General features: G+C 34.9%; 1 protein-coding gene across 4 annotated transcripts in view; it reads left to right on the top strand.

Annotated features, from left to right (window-relative positions):
• Positions 1-22,449, top strand: part of SYT14 (synaptotagmin 14) — a 236,577-nt gene that overhangs the window by 79,591 nt on the left and 134,537 nt on the right. For 2 of the 4 annotated variants that reach the window (XM_028488489.1, XM_024133832.2), the window contains exon 3: positions 5,931-6,146. In XM_028488489.1, the coding sequence (XP_028344290.1) occupies positions 5,931-6,146 (216 nt within the window). Of the gene's footprint in view, positions 1-1,641; positions 2,567-5,930; positions 6,147-22,449 lie in introns of those variants that run through there. The other 2 variants (XM_028488488.1, XM_055084099.1) reach the window with 2 other exon arrangements.

The following is a 22,449-nucleotide window of genomic DNA, read 5'->3' as shown; positions in this document are numbered from 1 at the left end:
ATTATATGACTTAGTGTTACTAGATAGCAGGAAAGATGAGGGCTGTGAAACTGTTCTTTCTCTTATGAAAGCTTTTTATATTTTAAAATAATTACAAGAGTTCTTTATTTGCTATTTCCAAAGACTGGCTTATGTAAATGATAGCAGGAGCAAGTTGAAAATTGTAAAAGTAAGACATTAATTGAGAAGAATTTTAAGGAACAATAGAAGAGAAACCTTGCTTTTCTTGTCCATGTATATATGTTGAAGAGGTGCTTTTCTCTTATTTCTGATAACTTAAAAAGTGATAGCCTCATTGTTTATGAAAATCTTATAGAATTACATCGTGCAGCTTTTGCATTAGGAAACTATATAGTACTTTATGTAGTTTTGGTTTGATCAAGTTTAATGTTTCTCATACTTCACTTCAGTCCTGTTTTCTCATCATTTGTGTAGAATGAACTGGTTAAAGATACCTCTTTTAGCAGCCTCCAGTAATTCCGTGTTTTAGCATTTTTGGTTTGTCTTTGGTCTTATCCCTTTACACTCTTAAAAATTATTGAGGACCCCAAAGAGCTTTTGTTTATGTGAGTTATAGCTATTGGTATGTACCAAATTAGAAGTTAAAGGCTAAGAAAAATTTAAAATATTTTTTATCGATTTATTTTTAAAAACCCAACAATAAACCTATTACATGTTAATATAAATGTATTAATTTTAAAAACTATATATTTTCTAAAGCCAAAAAAAAAAGTTTGGTGAGAAGAGTGACATTGTTTTACATTGCAAATCTCTTTAATGACTGGCACAGAAGAAGGAAGCAACTGGATTCTCACATCTGCTTCTGCATTCAGTCTGTCATATGGCCTCTGGAATATCCAAGTGCTCATTTGTGAGTGAATGAAAGTGAAAAGTTACATATCCTCTTACTCTTATTGTAAAAATAGTTTTGACCTTGAGGAGCCATTGGAAAGGTCTCGGGGACCTTATTAATTTTTCTGAGGCTGTTTCTTATTCACTTATTAAATAAGAATAATAATATTTACCTCCTAGAGTTATTGTAAGATCAAGTAAGATAAAATTTGTAAATCACAATGCCTTACATGTAATAGCAACTCTGCAAATGTTCACCCTCTGCTCTTCCCTATTCTAACCTCTATGCAAAATTGTTTAGATACGTAAACAAATATATATTTAGGGGAATATATAGGGGAAACCCTTAATATATTTTTTATTTTGAAATGATATTGGTACTTTGTTAATAAGATAGGGTAGTTCCCATACATAGACTATTAATAAATAAACTAAAAAGTACATAATAAAAATCCTTTTTATACTTCTTCTTGCAGGTATAGAATAAAAACTCAATAGTATTTGAGGGGAAAATATTGTCTTGCTGCTGTTATGATAGCTGTGGAGTGGGAAAAAAGTCATTACGTTTAAACCAAGTGGTTTGATATTTTTTGAAGCGTCTTTACTTCAACATATTTCTTCCATTGCGTAAGCATTTACAGAAAAATTAAAAGATACAATGTGAAATACTGATATTGGGCTCATGAATAGCACCATTTAAGTAAATGTTAAATTCAGACTTGAAAGTGGTTGATTTTTTGAGAAGAGAAAATTCCATTATTACACCTTTTAGGAACAAGGAATTAGAAAATGGCATTTTTCAAAAATTTTCAGCAGAATCTGCCTTCAGTGTCCTCTCTGGTGGACACAATCAGTAATGCTGTGGAAGATTTCACCACTGCTGTGGGGGAAGTCAGCTATGCGTTCACTGACTCAGTTACTGAACAGGTAACAAGTATGATAAGTGGCTTTCGCCCAGAAGAGGAAAGCCCTGCAGCAACAGAAGCTGTAGATACTTCTAAGCAAGAAAATACCACGTTACCAGAAGTCTCCAAAAACACGAATTGTCAGAAAACACAATTCGATTTAGAGCACCAAGCAAATCGAATAAATAGCTATAATACTTCAGTTTCACAAAAGCAAGATCAAGGAATGAATGAAGGAGTATTTAAACATATTAATAATAGGCAACAGATGCTATCAAAATATCAAGAAACCGATACTGCTGGTGATTCTTCTTTGAAAGGCCAGATGAGTCATGGTAGGATATCAGTTAGCAAGCAGAATGCAAGGGCTGGATCTACTTGTCAAGAAATTGAAAGTACTGACAGATGTAGAAAATATGGATTAGGAATTTCCAATAATAGTAAGCATGACCTAAAGGAGGTAAGATTTCAAGAAATGCAAGAAAATTATTTAAAGAAGGCTGAAAAACATATTAAAAGTAAAGGATCCAAAGGGAATAAGTGTTCAGGAAGTGAATGTTCTCCAAAAGGTATTTTGGAAAGCAATAGACATATGATACAGAAATCCATTAAGAAAGAAGACATACATCCAGCAGCATCAGCTAATTCTAAAGGTAAGTGTTTTGGAAAAATCAAAGAACAAATAAATCCAACAAAATACTACAAAGTGAAAGGAGACATAAAAACAAAGAAAAACGAAGCCATTTCTGCCAAAAAAGAAACAGCAAAGAGTAAAGATGAAAAATATTCTGAGATAATACCAGAAAAAGGTGAGGTCTCCTAATGTGAGTTTGAGTGATAAAATTTTCTCTTGATTTTTTACATTAGGAAAACATCCAAATTTCTAAATTTTTCTATACATGTCTGTATATCTAATTTAAGACTTTCTTGAATCCTCTTGCTGGGAGACATTTTTAAAGTCATGCAGTTTTTTCTCACAGTCATTTCAAAAGCATTCATGTTATCTGTATACCTCTAATTTAGTTACTGCCCCTGGTCCCTGCATTATTTGGCCAATTTTAAGGGCCTTAATTTTACTTAATGCCCATTTATTTTACAACCAGAAATTCTGTGGCTTTCTTAAGTAGTGTGCATACTTTAATTGGAATTTATTTGGTGTGCTATAGTTAGATTTAAAATTTTTATATTTTTGTAACCAACCCTTAAGCCCTTTATACCGTGTTGCTCTTCACATCTTTCCTAGTAAGAATGTACCAAAGGTTTTATGTTTTTCCTTGAGAGCAATAGATTTTTATCTTATTGAATAACATGCTTCAGGATATGTAGCTATTCATTTAGCCATACATTAAGAGTTTTATATGACTTATGTTTCCAATATGTATACATGAACAATCTGTTATTATTCATGAGTTCTCTATGTAGAATTAAGATTCCAACTAAGCAGTTATAGTTTTCATCCACAATATTTGTGACAATTTTAAAAACAATTAGCTGACAGTTACTTGGTTTTGGTTGCAGAATTGCTTCATATCGCTAGTTAGTACACCTGGTTATACGTATACTTAAGTCATTTTCATTAATTGCTGATCTGATCACAAGGCCAGAAGTACACTGGCTTTTATTTATAAAAGATACATACAGAATTTGTGTGTATATTTACATTCTCATATAATAACCAAAATACTGAGTAGCAGTAGAAATGAAGAAGACTGTTTCAGTTCTGCTACATGACTTTGTGCATAATAGGGTCTGCTATTTATCAATTATATGAATGTTTTTAAAAATGATATAATAGAGGCTGATCCAGGATGGATGAGCTAATTAAAAAGGAATGCCAATTTTTGGAAATACCTCCATTTTGAAGTCTATTCTTGTAGCAGTTTTTTGAATGTCAGATTCAGTGTTTTTTTGGTAGCCTTGGTTTAGTTTTGGTAGCCTTATTACTTGAAGTAGCAAAAATTAAAAGAGAAATAAAATTAAGTAGAATAGTTTACATATTATTTTATTCATAAAATAACAGTAGAATGGATGCTAGTAATAAATACTGCAGTAGCAATACAGAATTTTAAATTTTGTTTTGATTTGTTTTCATTAAGAAACATGCTGCTACCTAAAAGAAATCAAATATTTCTGAAGTATTCTAGATTATAGTCAGTACTAAACTGAAACATGTTATGTTCTAAAATCGTTTTGAAAATCATTTGACCCATATGGATTGTCCCTTCAATTAGCTGAACTATAATGTTGCTAGTGCCTGTGTCCTAGGTTCTGACAGCTTATAAGGTATAATAAGAGGAGGAAGAGTTTCCTTCTCTGTTCCTGAATGCAGGGCTACTTTAGGTAATATTTTGTAGTAGGTGAATTTCTAGTTACCCTCCTCAGAGCTCTCCTGCTGCCTTAAGACCACCACCATGGTATCCCACAAGTGCTAAACCCTGGGAGTCAGAATGCCTAGGTTCTAGACTAGATCTGCTATCTCAGCACTGTCCAATAGAACTTTCTGCAATGATGGAAAAGTTCTACATATCTGTATTGCTCCATACAGTAACCACTGTCCGCATGTAGCTATTGAGCAATTGAAACGTGGTTAGTAGCACTGGAGAACTAGATTTTAAATTTTATTATTTCTACTTAGTTTAAATAGCTGCATGTGGTTGGTGACTACTAAATTGGACAGTGCAGAATATAACATCAGTCATAGTTTTACCCTTTGATGGTTTTATTTTGCTGAATTAAAAAGCGGGACTTAGACTAGTGATGTCCAAGCTCCCTTACTTCTAACTCTAAACATTCAACTTCTATCCCATATTTTAAAATTACTCGGTCTGTGTCTCCCCACAAATCAAACCTTGATTTCTCTAGTGCAGATGATCTTAGCTGAGTATAATGAGAGAAATATCTAGACTGAACTAATAAATTCTGACTGCTATGGTCTCTTTATCCTTCTAGAGTTGTTTTATAATTCTGAGAAGGTTGCATCGTGGTCTAAATGAATCTCAACATGATGCAGTTTCAAAATTTTTACCTTAAAAATGGTAATAACTAGTGCTTTTTAAAATAATATAAAATTATTTACCTTCTGAAAAATTTATTTGAAATTTGGGTATATTTAAGTAGAATTTTCATAGTAAGTCTGCCTTTCACAGATAATGTGTTAAGCTTGGTGTATATGCTTCCAGACGTTTTTGTATGTACGTGTAAACTTATACTGCATGTATGTGTGTATATGTTGCATGTAGGCATACGTATGTTAATCTCTTTTCTTCTCTTTTCTCTTAACATGAGAAAAGCTTCTCTTTTCTCTTAACATGATGTGGTAGTTATTCTCTCCCTGTGAGTACTTGTAAGTTCACCTCATTTTTAATGACTGTGTAGTATATCATTGCATAGAGGTATCATAATTTACTTAACCAAGGCTCAGCGATGGACATTTAGCTTATATTTTATTTTTGTTTTCCTTTGCTGTTAAACACAGTGCAGTAAATTGTCTCAAATACATATCATTGCTCACTTGTTAATTATTTTCTTAGGCTGAATTCTTAGAAATGGAATTGGTAAATTCCTAAAAATGGGTCAAAGACTATGCAGATTAGAAAGTTTGATATGTATAGCCAGATTGCTCTCTAGAAAAGTTGTACCACTTATAATTCCATCAATAGTGTATGTCTGTCCATTTCTTTGTTCTGCTTCTAACACTGAGCGTCATCAGTTACGAAAATTTTGACTAAGATGATAACCAAAAACATCTCTTGTAGCATGAGTTATTTGAATCAGGTCCATATGTATTGGCAATACTTATAACTTCCTTTGTGTGCTACTGATGCTTTAAAAAAAATTGTGTAAGATGGAGAGCCCTATTACTCTGTTTACCTGTACCATGGTTCGAAAATCCCTATGACTAATATTATTTATATAATTCAAATATACAAGTGAGTTTTTTCCATTAAAACATAAAAATCTAAAGCTTGGGCTTCTTAAATGAAAAAATATTTTTCTAAAGCTGAAAATTCAGATTGTGTGTATGTGTATATATATGTTTATATATATATATATTTGTGTGTGTATGAATATATGTGATATATATATAAGCATGTAACATGTATGTAACTATAGCAAATTCGCTACATTTTATTGGGTTATATTTTGATCTGCTCTCCTTGTTGTTCCAAATAGATAATTCCTACATTGACAAAGATGATCATGGTTCATCCTCTGAAAGTGAAGATGAAGCACTGGGTAAATATCATGAGGCCTTATCCAGAACACACAATTCCAGACTACCATTGGCAGATTCTAGACAAAAGAGCTATACTTGGGAAACAAGACAGAAATATAGCCCTCTCTCTGCAGAGTATGATGGATACAGTAGCGAAGCATCAATAGATGAAGGTAAGATAGGTTAAGTATTTTTTTTTTTTTACACTATAGTATTTGATTATTTGTTTCTAAAACTCTAGGTGTCTGTGGTTGCATACTAAATAAGAGATAGCATATATAGTAGGGTCACATTTCTGGGAATATAATTTATTCAAATTCAAATATTTGGACTCAAGCCAAAAACCAAAACTAAAACCAAAACAACACCCCAAAGCAAAACACCAAATAATTTAAATACAGTGGTAATTCTAGCTCTCTTTTCATAATGAACATATGCCTAGCAATCATGAGATGGGAAGTGTGAACCTGCTGTTGTCTTAGATGGAATCAGTTCCTCAATACCTGTTACAGGAACTGGTATGGTCTAAGAATCTCACAGTGTTGAATACGATTCTAGTGTGTAAATGAATGCTTTTTCATTCAGTATGGGCCCTAACATGAGCCAGATGCTTCATGTGGCATGAAGCAGAAGGAGTGGTGATCTCTTCCATGTAGCAGGGAAAACTGTCTGAGATAGATTTATTGAGAGCCGGTACTGTATTGTATGAGACTTTAAAGGAAATTTAAGGAATTTTCAAGGATTTTTTTTGTCCCCTGTTAATTTTTGCCTCATGTGCTGACATTGACATTAGAACTCAGCCTAAGTAGAAGATACAGGTCCACTCTCAAGTGTTTTTATATCTTTCTAAAAGAGAAATAAAAAAGGTTTTACCATTACCTAAAGCATTTTTATTTCCACATCTAAGTAAGTTGTTTGTGTGCTTGATACAATGTGTGACCACTCCTAGTAATTATTTTACTTATGCCCAGATATGAAGAAAAGAGCAATATATTTTAAATAGCATTTTTATTATTATATCAAACACAAACTAACCTTAATATTGTAGCTGTGGTTTGTGTTTTGGGGCCTATTACTACTATTGATGACTTACTCTGGCACATACAGTTGTCAAAGGAGTTAAATTTTTGTATTTGGCTTCATGCTAACTAAAGACTGATATACCTCCCTTTTATTTCTGCTAGCACATAGGTACAGTAAGAAATTAATCAAATATGAAAGGCTCATTATGAGATGCGAGGAAAGAAATAAAAAATATTAGACATGCACTCTACCCTCAAAAATACCTTTCTTAGTACTAGAGAAAATAAGACATGTGCTTACAAAGATAACTAAATAATGCAAAAGCAGTAAAGCCAGTCCCCAACTTATGTAAACTCTGGCTCATGAATAGTAGAGCAGAAAGAGAATGGGTCTTGAAGCCTGATCCTTGTTCACATTCTAGCCCTGTGACTTACCATATTAGCTGCGAAACCTTGGGCAGTGTACTTGATAGTTTCTAGGTTTGTTTCATTGTCTCTAAGTGAATAATACCTTGCTGATTGGGTTGTCATGGACATTAAATGGTATGTGTGGTGTTTTTAGCATAGTGTCTGGTGCGTGATAGGTAAGTGATCAGTAAGCGGTAGTCGTAGTTATGGGTGGTGAATTCAGCGTTGATGGGGATGATGGTGAGTAGCTGGAGCATGCCCTGTGTAGTCTGTGACCCTAGACACTTCCCTTTCTGCAGGTTCAGTTTAGGGTTTTATTTTTCCTGCTCACTTCTGCCTCTCTGCTGGCTTGACTGCTTCTGCCTTGTAGTCCTATTATTCTCGCGTGGCTCAACAATCTGTGGGAAAAGGGGTGAAGAGAGAAGCATAATCTCAGTGGCTCTTCTGTTCCTGCCCTCACCTCTGGAATCACCCTCTCATTTCATTTCACCTATGTATTTAGGACCGACTTGTACTTTTCTACCATTTCTACCCTAAATCATTTGATAAAGCACACAGGGTAGATTGATTTTAGGCATTCTGAAATTATTTATTTCATAAACATTTGTTGAAAGTTTTTTATGTGCCATACTAGATCCTGTGGATGTAAAGATGAATAAAAACAAGCTTGTGGGCTTCCCTGGTGGCGCAGTGGTTGAGAGTCCACCTGCCGATGCAGGGGACACGTGTTCGTGCCCCGGTCCGGGAAGATCCCACATGCCGCGGAGCGGCTGGGCCCGTGAGCCATGGCCGCTGAGCCTGCACGTCCGGAGCCTGTGCTCCGCAATGGGAGAGGCCACAGCAGTGAGAGGCCCGTGTACCGAAAAAAACAAAACAAAAAAACAAGCTTGTTTTAAAGAGCCCACAGACTGGAGGAGGATGACCAGTGAGTACATGTGTGATGTAGTGTGTTAAGAGGTCTGCTAGTTACATGAACAACGTAATGTAGAAATACAGAGGAGGAGGACTGAGACTTTGGGAGGTGGCGAAAGGGGAAGTCTGATGTATGATGCAGTCTTCACAGGATAGGTGAACTAGACTTGAGGGAGAACTGTTCAACCACCATGTAATAGTGATTGCAGGAAAGCAGAAGACAGTGTGTTTCAGTGTCTTTAACCTAGGATCTGTGCTGAATGCCGTGCTTAGGAGTTTGGATGTTGTCTTATAGGGAATGTAGAACCCTGGAAGGTTTTTCAGCTAGATAGTGTGGCACTTTTAGGTCAGTGTGTTTAATAAAGATTATTTAACTACTGTAATAGATGAATTGGAGGTAGGAACTACTGGAGGCAAAAGGACTGGTTAGATAAACAGTGATGAAATCCTCATTAGCAATGTTAATTGAGGGACAAAGAATTTGTAGATTGAGGGATGGTCTCAGTATATCCTGGTGAGTGACTGAACATATGCAATGAGTAAGGGACTAAGATTGTTTAATTAGTTTAGAAAGCATAAGAGAAGTAAGTTTGTGGGAGGGAGATAATTTAGTTTCAGTCATGCTGAATTTGAGGTGTCTGTGGAATATCCAGGTAGAGATGGATATCCTTGTTGTTGTTAAAATACTGTCATTGGGATTTAGGATGGGGAGATGATCAAGTGATAATGTAAGATAACAGTAGACTAGGAGGATAGTTTTTTGTATCATAGATTATTGCTAATTGAAAAATCAGTGATTGCTGTGAGTGCAAAATACACTCATAGCAATCAGTGGAGTCGGGGAAGAATAGGAAAACTTGATTAGAGAGGGAGATTTCAGAGCTCCAGATTTTAGAGAAAAGCAATTTCAAGTGATAGTAAGTTCTGAACATGCCCACAGGCAAAGATGCAGAAGTACTATAAAATGCTAAAAGGTTTTAAGGAAGGGAGTGAATTACCATCCATTGGGGAAGATGTGAGAGAACATCCATGAAAATGGCATTTGGGCTCAGCTTTGAAGAATGGGTATAAAGTTGAAAAGAATAAGCAGAGGTATTTTAGATAGAGGGAAGTTCATAAACGCCAGAGTATGCAGTGGTAAAATGTAGGGACTATTTCAGGACAAGAGAAAAGTCCTCTTGGTTCTAACATAGGTGTATGTATGTATGTATGTATGTATGTATGTATGTATGTGTGTGTGTGTGTGTGTATATAAGTATATATATGTATATGTATAGTGTATCAGTACATATACTGTATATCAGTATATACACACACACACACATATATATATGTAAAATAAAAAGGAAAGAGATGAGGTCTAAAGCCTGGAGTTCCTCACCGAGTAGAAGTTTGGATTTAATTTGTTAACCAGTGAAAACTCACTAAAAGTTTTTCGCCAAGGAACCATGACCAGGGATGTGCTTTAGAAAGAGTAATGTAGCAACAGGAAGTCTATAGGAAAAGACACCAATTAAGGAGGTCTTTGGAGTCATCTATGTGGGAAATGGTAAAAATCTGAATTAAAGTAGTGGCAAGAGGAATATAGGAGGATAGGAGAGACATTACAGAGGTGCAATTTACTGGATTTAGGAACTAAATGTATTTGGAACATTAGAAAGAAGGAAGGAAGTGTCAAAGATGACACTAGTTTCCAGCAATTATGACTAGGAAAATGATGAGGTCATTAATATAAATAAGAAATCCAGAGAGGGATGGTTTTTTTCTTGGTTGGTGGGTTGGGGTGGAAGATAAAAGTGGTTTTGTGTATATGGTAAGGCAGAATATTTAGGCAACTGGAAATGGCTGTGAATCTTGAAATCATGAATGGAGTTTGGGAGAAGGTTTTTTCAGATTGTATATACTTAAGAGAATAGGAACCAAGGGAAGGGATTAAATTGTTGAGGGAGAATGTATGGAGAGAAAAGATAAGAGAGTCATTTTCTTTCATTAACAGAGAATTAAGGATGTCGCTTAAACAGAGAAGAGAAAGTAACAACCATAAACTGGGGAATCAGGAGAATGTTGCATTTCGTCAGACATGGAAGGAGAGTTTTGAATGCTACACCACAGAGAGACTGGGGAGGATGAGAATTCAGACAAGCCCCTTTGTCCAGTAGAAGATGATCAGTTACTTTCAGTGTACATTTTAGTAGTGTAGAATCATACATGAGATTGAAGGTGATTAGGAGAGAATAAGTGGAAGAGAGTGTACATTTGCTGCCTGCACTTTCATACCACTTGTTCTCTATCAACTTTCAGAGTCAAGAAAGAGAGGTAGTTGAAGGGGTTCACCTTCTCCCTCCAACCCAACAATAGTAACCCTCCTCTGGTATATATTTGGGAAGGATGGGGATTTGCTTCTAATACACATTTGAGTCTCTGCCAGGTGGTTGTGCCTCTGCATAGCTGACTCAGGAGAAGTATTGCTCACTTCATGTCCAGTCACCTAAGAGGGCTACTGAGTATAGTTCTCTTATAGGATTTGGTTCATTCTTCTGAGGTACAAGAAAAGGAATCGGTAGAGTAGGTTATGCTTCTCTTTACTGCTCTGACCCTTTATTCTGCACACTATTCTGCAGGTTTATGAAGATCACACTTGACTAATGTGGGTTGAGGTGACTAAAGGGAATTATAAGGTAGAAGGAAAAATATTTTTAAATGTACATTTTTTACATGACATATTGTTACCTCATTAGGGCTGGTAAAGAACCATTACCCCATTTCTCAAACTCTGAATAATTCCAGTAGAGAAGCTTTGGAACAGCCAGTATTGGAAATATATACAAGAGTAGAGAGGGTCAGGGAGGGCCTGGATAGGGATTAGGAGGACCAGTGCAAGAGAACTTTCTGATCAAGTAGGGAGAACTACCATTCATTGAGCTCCTACTATGTGCCTGACTCTGTTAGTTTCTGTACAAGTTGTTATATTTAGGCTTCACTGCAACACATTGTGGTAGATAAGATTATTTCCGTTTTACAGAAGTGAGAGGAGATTTTAGATCAAACAAGTAATTTTTAACCTAAGGTCACACAGTAAGTTTATAAAGGCTGTACTTGTCAAGTCCACTGCAAAAATGAATGATGCTTTAGCTTCTGTTTGATCATCACTGCTGCTTTAGTGTCCTCCCTAAGTCTCTTTCATTCATAATTAACCCCTTCAGTTGGGTCCTTTAGAGCAGTTTATATATTATAAATCTGAAATACAGATACTGTAGAAAAAGTAAGAAAATATTATGGCCTCTATTTGTTGATCATATTTTCTCCTCTAGGTGGCCATGTTAATCTTCCATTTTTTGGAATACAAAAGGGGATAATATCTATAAGAAATTTTTCTAGGAAAAATAAATATTAAAATAATTTATCAAATTTCTTTGTTCACAATTTTAATTTATTTTACTTTGTTGTTCTTAAAATTAAGCAGATTTTCTGATAATCCTCTTATTTTAAAAAGGTCTAAGAGTTAAATAGTAGGTTGTGATATCGTTTAAGTTGGTAAGATAGAACAACCTTTGAAATTCCATTCATGCTATTTAGTACTTTCCATTTTTATATTAGATAGGAGAAGCCTATTAGATTTTATATAAAGAACAAACTTAGTGTAAAATTATTAGAATGTCTCTGTTATTTATAGCTTTTCATTCTCAGTTCACCATAGAGATTACCAAGCTATATTTACATATGGTGGCATAGCTATATTATTAAAAATCATATGATGTTATTTTTTTTGGTGAGTTAATTTTAAATGCTATTAAAAATAATTTCCAGCATCACTTATGTCTTAGGGTACATGTAACCCATATATATACACACACACACACTTGCCACTCTCTTTCTATGGCTGCTTCACAAGCTGCATGCTATTGATTTTGATGTTTTCTTAAAATTAGGGTCATTAAAACTCACTTCTTTATTCCTTTTATTTAAATGTTACTTTTAAAATAATATTTAAGAGTAATAAATTCTTTGTTTATATTTTCTTTAAATGTATTTTAACTGCTTTATATTGTTCTATTGATTTTCATAATTTCTGTGTGAAGAGGGTAAGTATAAAAAAATTGTGTCTGTGTTTTCCAGATGGCTTTGACACAAAAATTTTTAGTCTTAAAATAGTAAAAGTTATTTATATTACATGGTTTATTTAGATTTTTGATAAGCCTTTTCTTTGACTTCAGGTTTTTGTTTGTGAACATGTCTCCTCTGAAGAATTCTTTATTATGTATGTGTTTGTGTATGTGTGTCTGCACTCGAAGTATGACCAATGTGGGGAGAAATTGATCTTGAAGACTTTTCCTGCATCTTTGTGTTTTGGAGATCTTTTTATGTGATGAGATCAATTGTTACTAGTAGTGTAGAATTCTTTTATAGTGCTACTTTTGCAGTCCACCTGTGACCTGTAAAATGAGATGTCTTTGTGCAGTTTAGGTAAAGGCATAGCCTGCTGGGTAGATGAATTAGAAAGCAGTACCACCTTTGAGCAGACAGTTCATTATGAGAATATAGTTCAATTAGCAGATACCACCTATGTAAGAAGAAAACGGCATTCCTTCCTCCAGGTGTAAGCTTTGGTGGACCCAACGCACACTGTACTTAAGCATCCCCCTCAGCCAGGTACTTATTGCAGTGCACAGCCTACACAGCCGTACACAGTGGTCCTAAAAACCTATTTTTATACACTTCCCGTCTTAAAATAAGCTAGTGGGATTGCTGTGTTTTCCATGGTAAATCTATATATATATCTTTCATAATTTTTTTTTTGTCTGAGATACTTGTCTAGTAGTGGAATGATAGAAATTAAATCATAGACATTAAAGATATCCTTAATTGACTGATTACAAAACTGACACCTAGAGACGTGCAGCTTTACTAAGATCATACAGTTCATTAACAGCAAAACTGAGGCTCTAAGTGTTTGTAACCAGAGAACAGGTCAGTGCTTTTAAAAAGAACTATTCAGTAACCAAGCGAGTAAATAAGAGAGATACACTATAAATCAAACATGGCCTGTGTCCATTGCTAGGGGTTGAGGCATGTCTGGGAAGTGGAGGAATAATGCTAATGGCAATCTGACAGTTAATGGGACCTGATACTTTACAGGTTTCTGTTAGCAAAGCATATAGGAACTCAGTCTCAGATACATTTAGGGAGCATTACATAGAGTCACAAATGGACTGACAATAATCTTATTACCTGAGGGCAATAATGGGTGGTTTAAACTGACTAGAACATCTGTATTTGCTATAAGTTTAAGCTTACCAACAAGGTACATCTCCTAGGAAACTGTCCCTAATGAGGGAGGCAAGTGTGTTTGTACTTTGTGAGGTAATCTCTTTAAGGAAATGGAAAACTCAAAGCTATTTCTGAAGACTAGGCCCAACATGGCTGTCAACTTTGGAGCCCAGGGAAGAAACCCTCACTATTTTAGAGTATAGTGGAAATCTGGAGGATAGCATGGTGGGAAGGCCCTATGGTAAAGGAGCCCTCCAGCCAGAGGGATGTTTATTAATGTGGCTACAGTAAAATATATGTTTATTGTGTTTCAGGCTCTGCTGAAGTCTTTGTATAGAATTTAATTTTATCTTCACAGAAATATTTTGATTTTACTACTTACTTATCTGTTTAATTAATTAATTTTGAAAAAGCAGCAGCTTAGAGAGGTACATTAACATGCCCAAGTTTACCCAGCTGTAGGAGCTGGGATACAAATCCAGGATCAGTTGATTCAGACACAGTTGCTTGACCACCATAACATACTGTATCAGGTACTCTCCTACCTAGTACAAGAATAAAGATACTTTTTTTCTTCCAAGATTGCTATCTCATTGTTCTAAGAGAATTTCATGAAGACTTTGGACACCTAGGAAAATCAAGAACCATACAACTGGGGAATATCTGGGGTTTTGGTCTCAAACTCAGATATGAAGTATATTATGCCTGCTGTATTTAGCGGAAAACTTGAGCAGCCCTTAAGGAAATACTGGTGACTTATTACTTTACCTGCTAGGCTTATTCCAAAAAAGCCAGAGCTGGTTTTTTGAGATACTATAAAACTTCATGATGGACTATTGTGGGAAATCACTTAGATAAGGGGAAGGATTTTGGGAGTTGGTTCCTATGGGAAGTACTCCAATTATCTTGGGTACAGAAATCTAGAACTAGTCTCCTGTCACCTGCAGATGTGATTGTATTAAGCATACCACAGCAAAGAGCATAAGGGTCTATGCAGGTGGCACACTACCTGTGCCTGCAGTGTTACACCTTAGTTTTATTATTATTTTTTAATGTTTGGCAGAAATCTTGACTGTAGACCTTTGCTTTAGAGTATGTGATAGGAGATTTAGGAAGCTCCATCTAATATTGTAAGTCTTTGTAACAGTCTCAACAGTAATAAAGGTAACACTATCACTATGATACTTAGGTATAGTTCTAGGAACTGTGAGAAGGCAACTGTTGTTAATATGAGCATCTCTGATAAGAATAATAAACTAATCAACCAATAAAATGGTACACCTTGCCTTGTGATGGACTGGTAGGAACTTAAACAGTAAATACTAAGAAGTTAATGTCCTTCACTCATGTTCATACCACCCAGAATCAACCACCATTAATACTTTAGCATATTTTTTCCCAGAAATTTTTTATGGCTATATTTTAAAGAACTTTATGTAGTAATACATGGATACATTTTGCTTTTAAAAATTTAACCTGTTAGGGTGGAGAAGGACGAGTACTATTGGCTGCCACTTCATCACACTTCCAAGCTGGAAACATGCACTGTGGAGAGGGAGGCTGCTAGTACATGCAGTAGCTAGGCACTGAAACTCGTGTGGTTAGCCCTGGGAGAGGACTCCATCTAGGTGCATGGAGAGAGCCCTGAGGGCCTGGGATGTGGTCTGGGCCAAACCCAATGTCAGTACATGCATAGCGGGGCATGGCCATCAGAAAATACCTCGAGACAAACAATAATGACAGCACATATTGGGATGCAGCAATTGCAGTTCTAAGAGGGAAGTTCCTCAAGAAACAAGAAAAATCCCAAACAACCTAACCTACCACCTAAAAGAATTAGAAAAATAAGAACAACAAAACCCAATGTCAGCAGAAGGAAGGAAATAAAGATCAGAGAGGAAATAAATAAAATAGAGATAAAAAAACAATAGAAGAGATCAATAAAACCAAGAGCTGATTTTTTTAAAAGATAAAATTGACAAACCTCTAGTCAGGCTCACCAAGAAGAAAAGAGAGGACTCAAAAAAAAAAAAAAAAAAAACAAAATAAGGAATGAAAGAGGAAAAATAACAACTGATACTGCAGAAATACAAAAAAAACGTAAGAAAATACTATGAACCTTTATATGCCAACTAATTGGACAACTTAGAAGAAATGGACAAATTTCTAGAAACATACAACCTGCCAAGACTGAGTCAAGAAGAAACAGATAATTTTAACAGACCAATCACTAGAAGTGACATAGAATCTGTAATAAAAAAAACTTCCTGCAAACAAAAATCCAGGATCAGATGGCTTCAGTGGGGAAATCTACGAAACATAAAAAGGAGAACTTATACCTATCCTTCTCAAACTATTCCAAAAGATTGAAGAGGAGGGAAAACTCCCAAATTCATTCTGTGAAGCCACCATCACCCTGATATTAAAACCAAACAAAGACACTACAAAAAAAAGAAAATTACACGCCAGTATCTTTGATGAATATAGATGAAAAATCCTCAACAAAATATTAACAAACCAAATCCAACAGTACATAAAAAGGATCATACACTATGATCAGGGTGGATTCATTCCAGGTTTGCAAGGATGATTCAACATATGCAAAGAAATCTGTGTGATACACCACATTAACAAAAGAAAAGACAAAAACCATATGGTCATCTCCATAGATGCAGACAAAGCAATTGATAAAATTCAACATCCATGCATGACAAAAACTTTCACCAAAGTGGGTATAGAGGGAACATATCTCAACATATTAAAGCCATTTACAGCAAACCCAACAGCCAACATAATACTCACTGGTGAAAAGCTGCAAGCCTTCCTGCTGAATTCTGGAACAAGTCAAGGATGCCCACTCTCACCACTTCTATTCAACATAGTATTGGAAATCCTCGCCACAGTGATCAGACAAAAAAGAGAAGTAAAAGGTATCCAAATTGGAAGGGAGGAGTTAAAACTGTCACTATGTGCAGATGATATGATACTCTATATAGAGAATCCTAAAGAGTTCATACAAAAACTATTAGAACTAATAAATGGATTCAACAAGGTAGCAGGGTACAAGATTAACATACAGAAATCTGTTGCATTTCTTTAACAATGAAATATCAAAAAGAAAGTAAAAAACCAATCCAGTTTAAAATCATGTCAGAAAAAATACCTAGGAGTAAACTTAACCAAGGAGGTGAGAGACCTATATGCTGAAAACTATAAAACATTGATAAAGGAAACTGAAGAGGATTCAAAGGAATGGAAAGATACCCCATGCTTTTGGATTGGAAGAATTAATATTGTTAAAATGCCCATACTACCCAAAGCAATGTACAGATTTAATGTGATCCCTATCAAATTACCCATAACATTTTTCACAGAACTGGAACAAATAATCCTAAAATTTATATGGAATCACAAAAGACCCAGAATTGCCAAAGCAATCCTGAGGAAAAAGAACAAAGCTGGAGGCATAGCCTTCTCAGACTTCAGACAAGACTACAAAGCTACAGTAATCAAAACAGTGTGATATTGGCCCCCAAACAGACATATATTATAGATCAGTGGAACAGAATAGAGAGCCCAGAAATAAACCCACACACCTGTGGTCAGTTAATCTTCAACAAAGGAGACAAGAATATACAATGGAGAAAAGACAGTCTCTTCAGCAGGTGGTATTGGGAAAGCTGGACAGCTACATGTAAATCAATAAAATTAGACCACTCCCTCACACCATATACAAAAATAAATTCAAAATTGTTTAAAAACCTATATATAAGACATGACACCATGAAACTCCTAGAAGAGAACATAGGGAAAACATTCTCTGACATAAATTTTAGCAATATTTTCTTAGATCAATCTTGCAAGCAACAGAAATAAAAGCAAAAATAAATAAATGGGACCTAATCAAACTTAAAAGCTTTTGCAAAGCAAAGGAAATGATCAACAATACAAAAAGACAAACCTATAGAATGGGAGAAAATATTTTCAAGTAATACAACCAACAAGGGCTTAATTTACAAAATATATAAACAGCTCATACAACTCAATATCAGAAAAACAATCTAATCAAAAAATGGGCAGAAGACCTAAATAGACTTCTCTCCAAAGAAGACATACAGATGGCCCACAGGCACATGAAAAGATGCTTAACATTGTTAATTATTAGAGAAATGCAAATCAAAACCACAATGAGGTATCACTTCACACCAGAATGACTAGCATCAAATGCTAGTCAGAATGGCTAGCATCAAAAAGTCTACAAATGGGGAATTCCCTGGTGGTCCAGTGGTTAGGACTCCACACTTTCACTGCTGAGGGCCTGGGTTCAATCCCTGGTTGGGGAATTAAGATTCCACAAACCTGTGCAGCACAGCCAAAAAAAAAAGGAGGGGTTTGTACAGCAACTATACTCCAATAAAAAAAAAAGGGGGGGAACCCTCCTGTACTGTTGGTGGGAATGTAAATTGGTACAGCCACTATGGAAAACAGTATGGCGGTTTCTTTTTTTTTTAATTGGTTTTTTAAAAATTAGTTATGTGTTTTATACATACTAGTGTATATATGTCAATCCCAGTGGAGGTTTCTTAAAAAACTAAAAATAGAGCTACCATATGATCCAGCAATCCCATTTCTGGGCATATATCTGGAAAAGACAAAAACTCTAATTTGAAAAGATATGTGTACCCCAATGTTCATAGCAGCACTGTTTACAATAACCAAGACATGGAAACAACCCAAGAACCTATCAATAGACGATTGGCTTAAGAAGATGTGGTATCTATCTGTCTGTCTGTCTGTCTATCAAATGGAGTACTACTTAGCCATAGTAAAGAATGAAATATTGCCATTTGTAGCAACATGGATGAATCTAGAGAATATCATACTAAGTAAGTCAGACACAGACAAATATAATATTTATATTGCAGAATCTAAAAAATAATACAAATGAATCTATATACAAAACAGAAAGAGACTCACAGACATAGAAAACTAACTTATGGTTACCAAAGGGGAAAGGGAGCATGGTGGGGAGGGATAAATTAGCAGTTTGGGATTAACAGATACAAACCACTCTTCATAAAATAGACAAGCAATAAGGATTTACTGTATAAAAGAGGGAGCTATGTTCGATATCTTTTAGTAAACTATAATGGAAAAGAATCTGAAAAAAATATATGTATATATAACTGAATCACTTTGCTGTACATGTGGAACCGACACAATATTGTAAATCAACTATAATTTACAAAAATTTAACCTGAAAGCTAAATGTTCCCTTATCTTGATCCCTTCACCCTTTCTCAAAGAGGCAACCATTATAACTTTGGTATATATGCTTCTGGTCCTTGTTTTCATACTTTACATATACATATAAACCATTCAAAGAAAGTATACTTTTGTGTGTTTTTAAGCTTACATTAATGTACCTTTTTCCTTGTGGGAAGAGGAGTAAAGTAGACAGTGAGTAAAAGGAAGTCAGGAAATATCAGTTAATGGAACAGCTGGATAAGATCAAAATTTTTCCTCATTAGACTCTGAACTTCTTTAGACCAGGGACTGAGTCTTCTGTTTTTGTTTTGTTTTTTTAAACAATCAATTTTATTTATTCATTTATTTTTGGTTTCATTGGGTCTTTGTTGCTGCACACGGGCTTTCTGTAGTTGTGGTGAGCGGGGGCAACTCTTCGTTGCGGTGTGCAGGGTTCTCCTTACGGTGGCCTGTCCTGTTGCGGAGCACGGGCTCCAGGCATGTGGGCTTCAGTAGTTGTGGCACACAGTCTCAGTAGTTGTGGCTCACGGGCTCTAGAGCGCCGGCTCAGTAGTTGTGGCATACGGGCTTAGTTGTTCCGTGGCATGTGGGATCTTCCCGGACCAGGGAATCAACCCGTGTCCCCTGCATTGGCAGGCGGATTCTTAACTACTGCACCACTAGGGAAGTCCCGAGTCTTCTGTTTTAAAATACACCTTTCCTCCTATCCCCTCGTGCCTAATGTAATCTGATTAAAGCCATTAAGTAATTTTCTTAGAGCGGGTTTATATCTCAAAGGGTTAATCTAAATTAATTTACAGTTAGTGGACCAGTGGAAGATTCATTACAGTTAGAAGTTTCTAAATTATCACTTTATCTAAAACAAAAGAAGTTAAACAGGAAACAGGGGGAAAGAAAAACCTAATCAGAGCATGAAAACATGAAATCATAATTGTCTATTTATGATGTTAACTCCTCGTATATCCTTCTCTCATTTTTTCAGAAGTGATTCTGACTCTGTACTGCTCAGTTAAAAATCCATCACTGTGAAAGAATGTAAATAGTTATAAATGAATACTGGAACTGAAGAATATATCGGTGTTGTGTTGGTTTCTTATTAGAAACTTTATCGTGAAGACAATAATTAGAAATTGATTAATTTCCCTATACTATTTTCCCAGTTTGCTCTTCCAGGTTTCTCATTCTGCACGTTGAGTGTGGTACAGGCTTAACTAGGCATTTGCACTAAATTCATTTACATGTCCTCTAAACTTGTTCACAACACTTCTGAAATTTTAGCACTTTTTTTTTTAAAGAGTTTGTCATGAAACTAAACCTCAGTGTGGGGAGAGATCATTCAAATATCCTTTCTTTCCAGTTTCTGCTATAGCAAAAGATAGAATATGAAGTTAAGGGAAGAATAAGGAAGACAGTTGTGACCACGAAAGCATGAACCAAATTGTTTATATGATAATGTCAGAAGGCTATGTCTTACCTGTCCCATGTTTGGGCAGATATTAATCATGGTTTGAATTTCAGAAGGAAAGGGAAAAGAGACCTGAGTGAATGCAAACTTTTATTGGGCAATGGGGATAGACTCTGAAAGTTGAATCAGACATATAACTATACAAATCATACATCATGGCATACTCCTCCTGCTCCATTCATGTTGAATAATTACAGAGCTGTCTCAAAGAGGAAAATATCAACTTAATTATCAGTTTTTGGTGAAATGAAATTGAGGTTCTATTTTAATTTTAAAATTCTGAAAAATCTCTCATCTAAGCAGTCTTGATGTGGGGCTCTCCTTTGGAGACTTGCTGCCTTTGAGAAAATAAATTACATTGAAATCTCTGATGCGTTAATTCAAAATTACATTGAGAAGCTGAGAGGTGTTTTGATGCTTTGGCATATCTCTTTCCTTTTGCTTGATATCTACTCATAAGGATAACGATTTTCTTAGAACATATGGTTATATTTAAGTCTCTGAGGTGTTCAGAAATACCGTCAACCAAAACTAAGGTAATTTAAATGGATTTTGAGAATTAGTATGGTAGTTATTTAAGGCCTAGATAGTTACGAAGAAAGTTCTTTTCTTTTTACAATTTAAACCATCTTTTAGTCATTGTGCCTTGTCTTAGTAGTTAAGAGAAAAACATACTATGGGATTTTGGTCATTGGTAACTTTGGAAATGATTCTTTAAGTATAAATTTAATTAAGCATCAATTATTTATGAGGAAAATATTTATAAACTAAATCTTTTAAAATTTCATAATGAACAGCTTTTTCAAGATGATAGATTAAAATATTTTTGAAGTCTAAAAATCTGTATTTTTACTACATTGACAAAAGATTAATTACAGTTCCATAAATTATATTAGTTATAATATGTTGAATGATTACACTATAGTAAACACTATTCTAAACACTTTACATAAATTAACTCTCTTACTTTTCACAATAATCCTAAGAGACAAATGCCGTCAGTGTCCGTATTTTGCAGATGAGGACACTAAGCACAGCGAGGCCGAGTAACTTGTCTGAGGTTGTACAGCAACTGTGTGAGGGAGCCAGGATTCAAATACAGTCATCTGTCCTCAGATCTGATGCCCTGAACCTCTCCACTGAAATACCTCTGTCTTTTTACGTAACTTTTACACCTAAATAAGTTCTTAATATTGCTGTTTTTATTGTGTAAGTAACACATGTTCATTGTTAAAAAAATCAGAAATTACAGATGAACGAATAGAACAATTACTCATATTCCCACCATCAGAAAACCATTGCTTTCATTTTCATGTATCCTTTTATAGATATTTCTCTTTGCATGTGTATTTTTAAATCAAAATGGCTTCTACTTTACACAGTGTGTAGTAATCTGCTTTTGTTCCACTCAAAAATATAGTTTTCCTTGCCAATATGTATACTTCTATGACATCAAATATACAAATTGTATAATATATTATTACATGGATGTATCATATTTATTTAGTAATTTCCAGTTACTGACATTTAGTCTGTTTCTTATTTTTCCTTATGGATAAAGTTGTTCTTAATAATTCCTAAAATTTGACTTCTTTTCTACCGTGTTCTTTGACATTCTGTGTTCCTTCAAGATAGTGACTTGAATTGCACTGCTCAGAGGAGCTTTTTTCATTCTATGCTTATGTTTTTAATAAGGCATCTGGATGTGATTTGTGCATGTTCATGTTTTGTATAGTGCCAAAAACAATTCAAGGTGCAGTGCATTTGTGAGGGCATTATAGTGACTCAGAAATGGTGATATTAAAAATATTTAACAACTGGTATGATAATATAAACTAATACATTAATCAAGAGGAAATAAAAATTGAATATAGACATTTTATTTTCTACCTAAATTAAAGTTTTTCTATTATAAAACTAATTACCAAAGGGTATAAGTTAAGGAAAAAAATATCAAGTTATTCTAGTAATTTCATACTCATTTAATTGTTTTTAGAAATTGTTGCTATGATCTTCTGTTTGCTGCTATTACCAGCTAAATGATATGCTTTTCTGAGCCATTATTTGACATTGGGAACTATCTCAAACTCTTCCAATTATTTTTCCCATTAAATTTGTAGTCATTAGTTGATT

Source organism: Physeter macrocephalus, chromosome 4 (genome assembly GCF_002837175.3).
Source record: "Physeter macrocephalus isolate SW-GA chromosome 4, ASM283717v5, whole genome shotgun sequence".
NCBI classification, from domain to species: domain Eukaryota; kingdom Metazoa; phylum Chordata; class Mammalia; order Artiodactyla; family Physeteridae; genus Physeter; species Physeter macrocephalus.
This window is presented reverse-complemented; position numbering and strand designations above follow the sequence as displayed.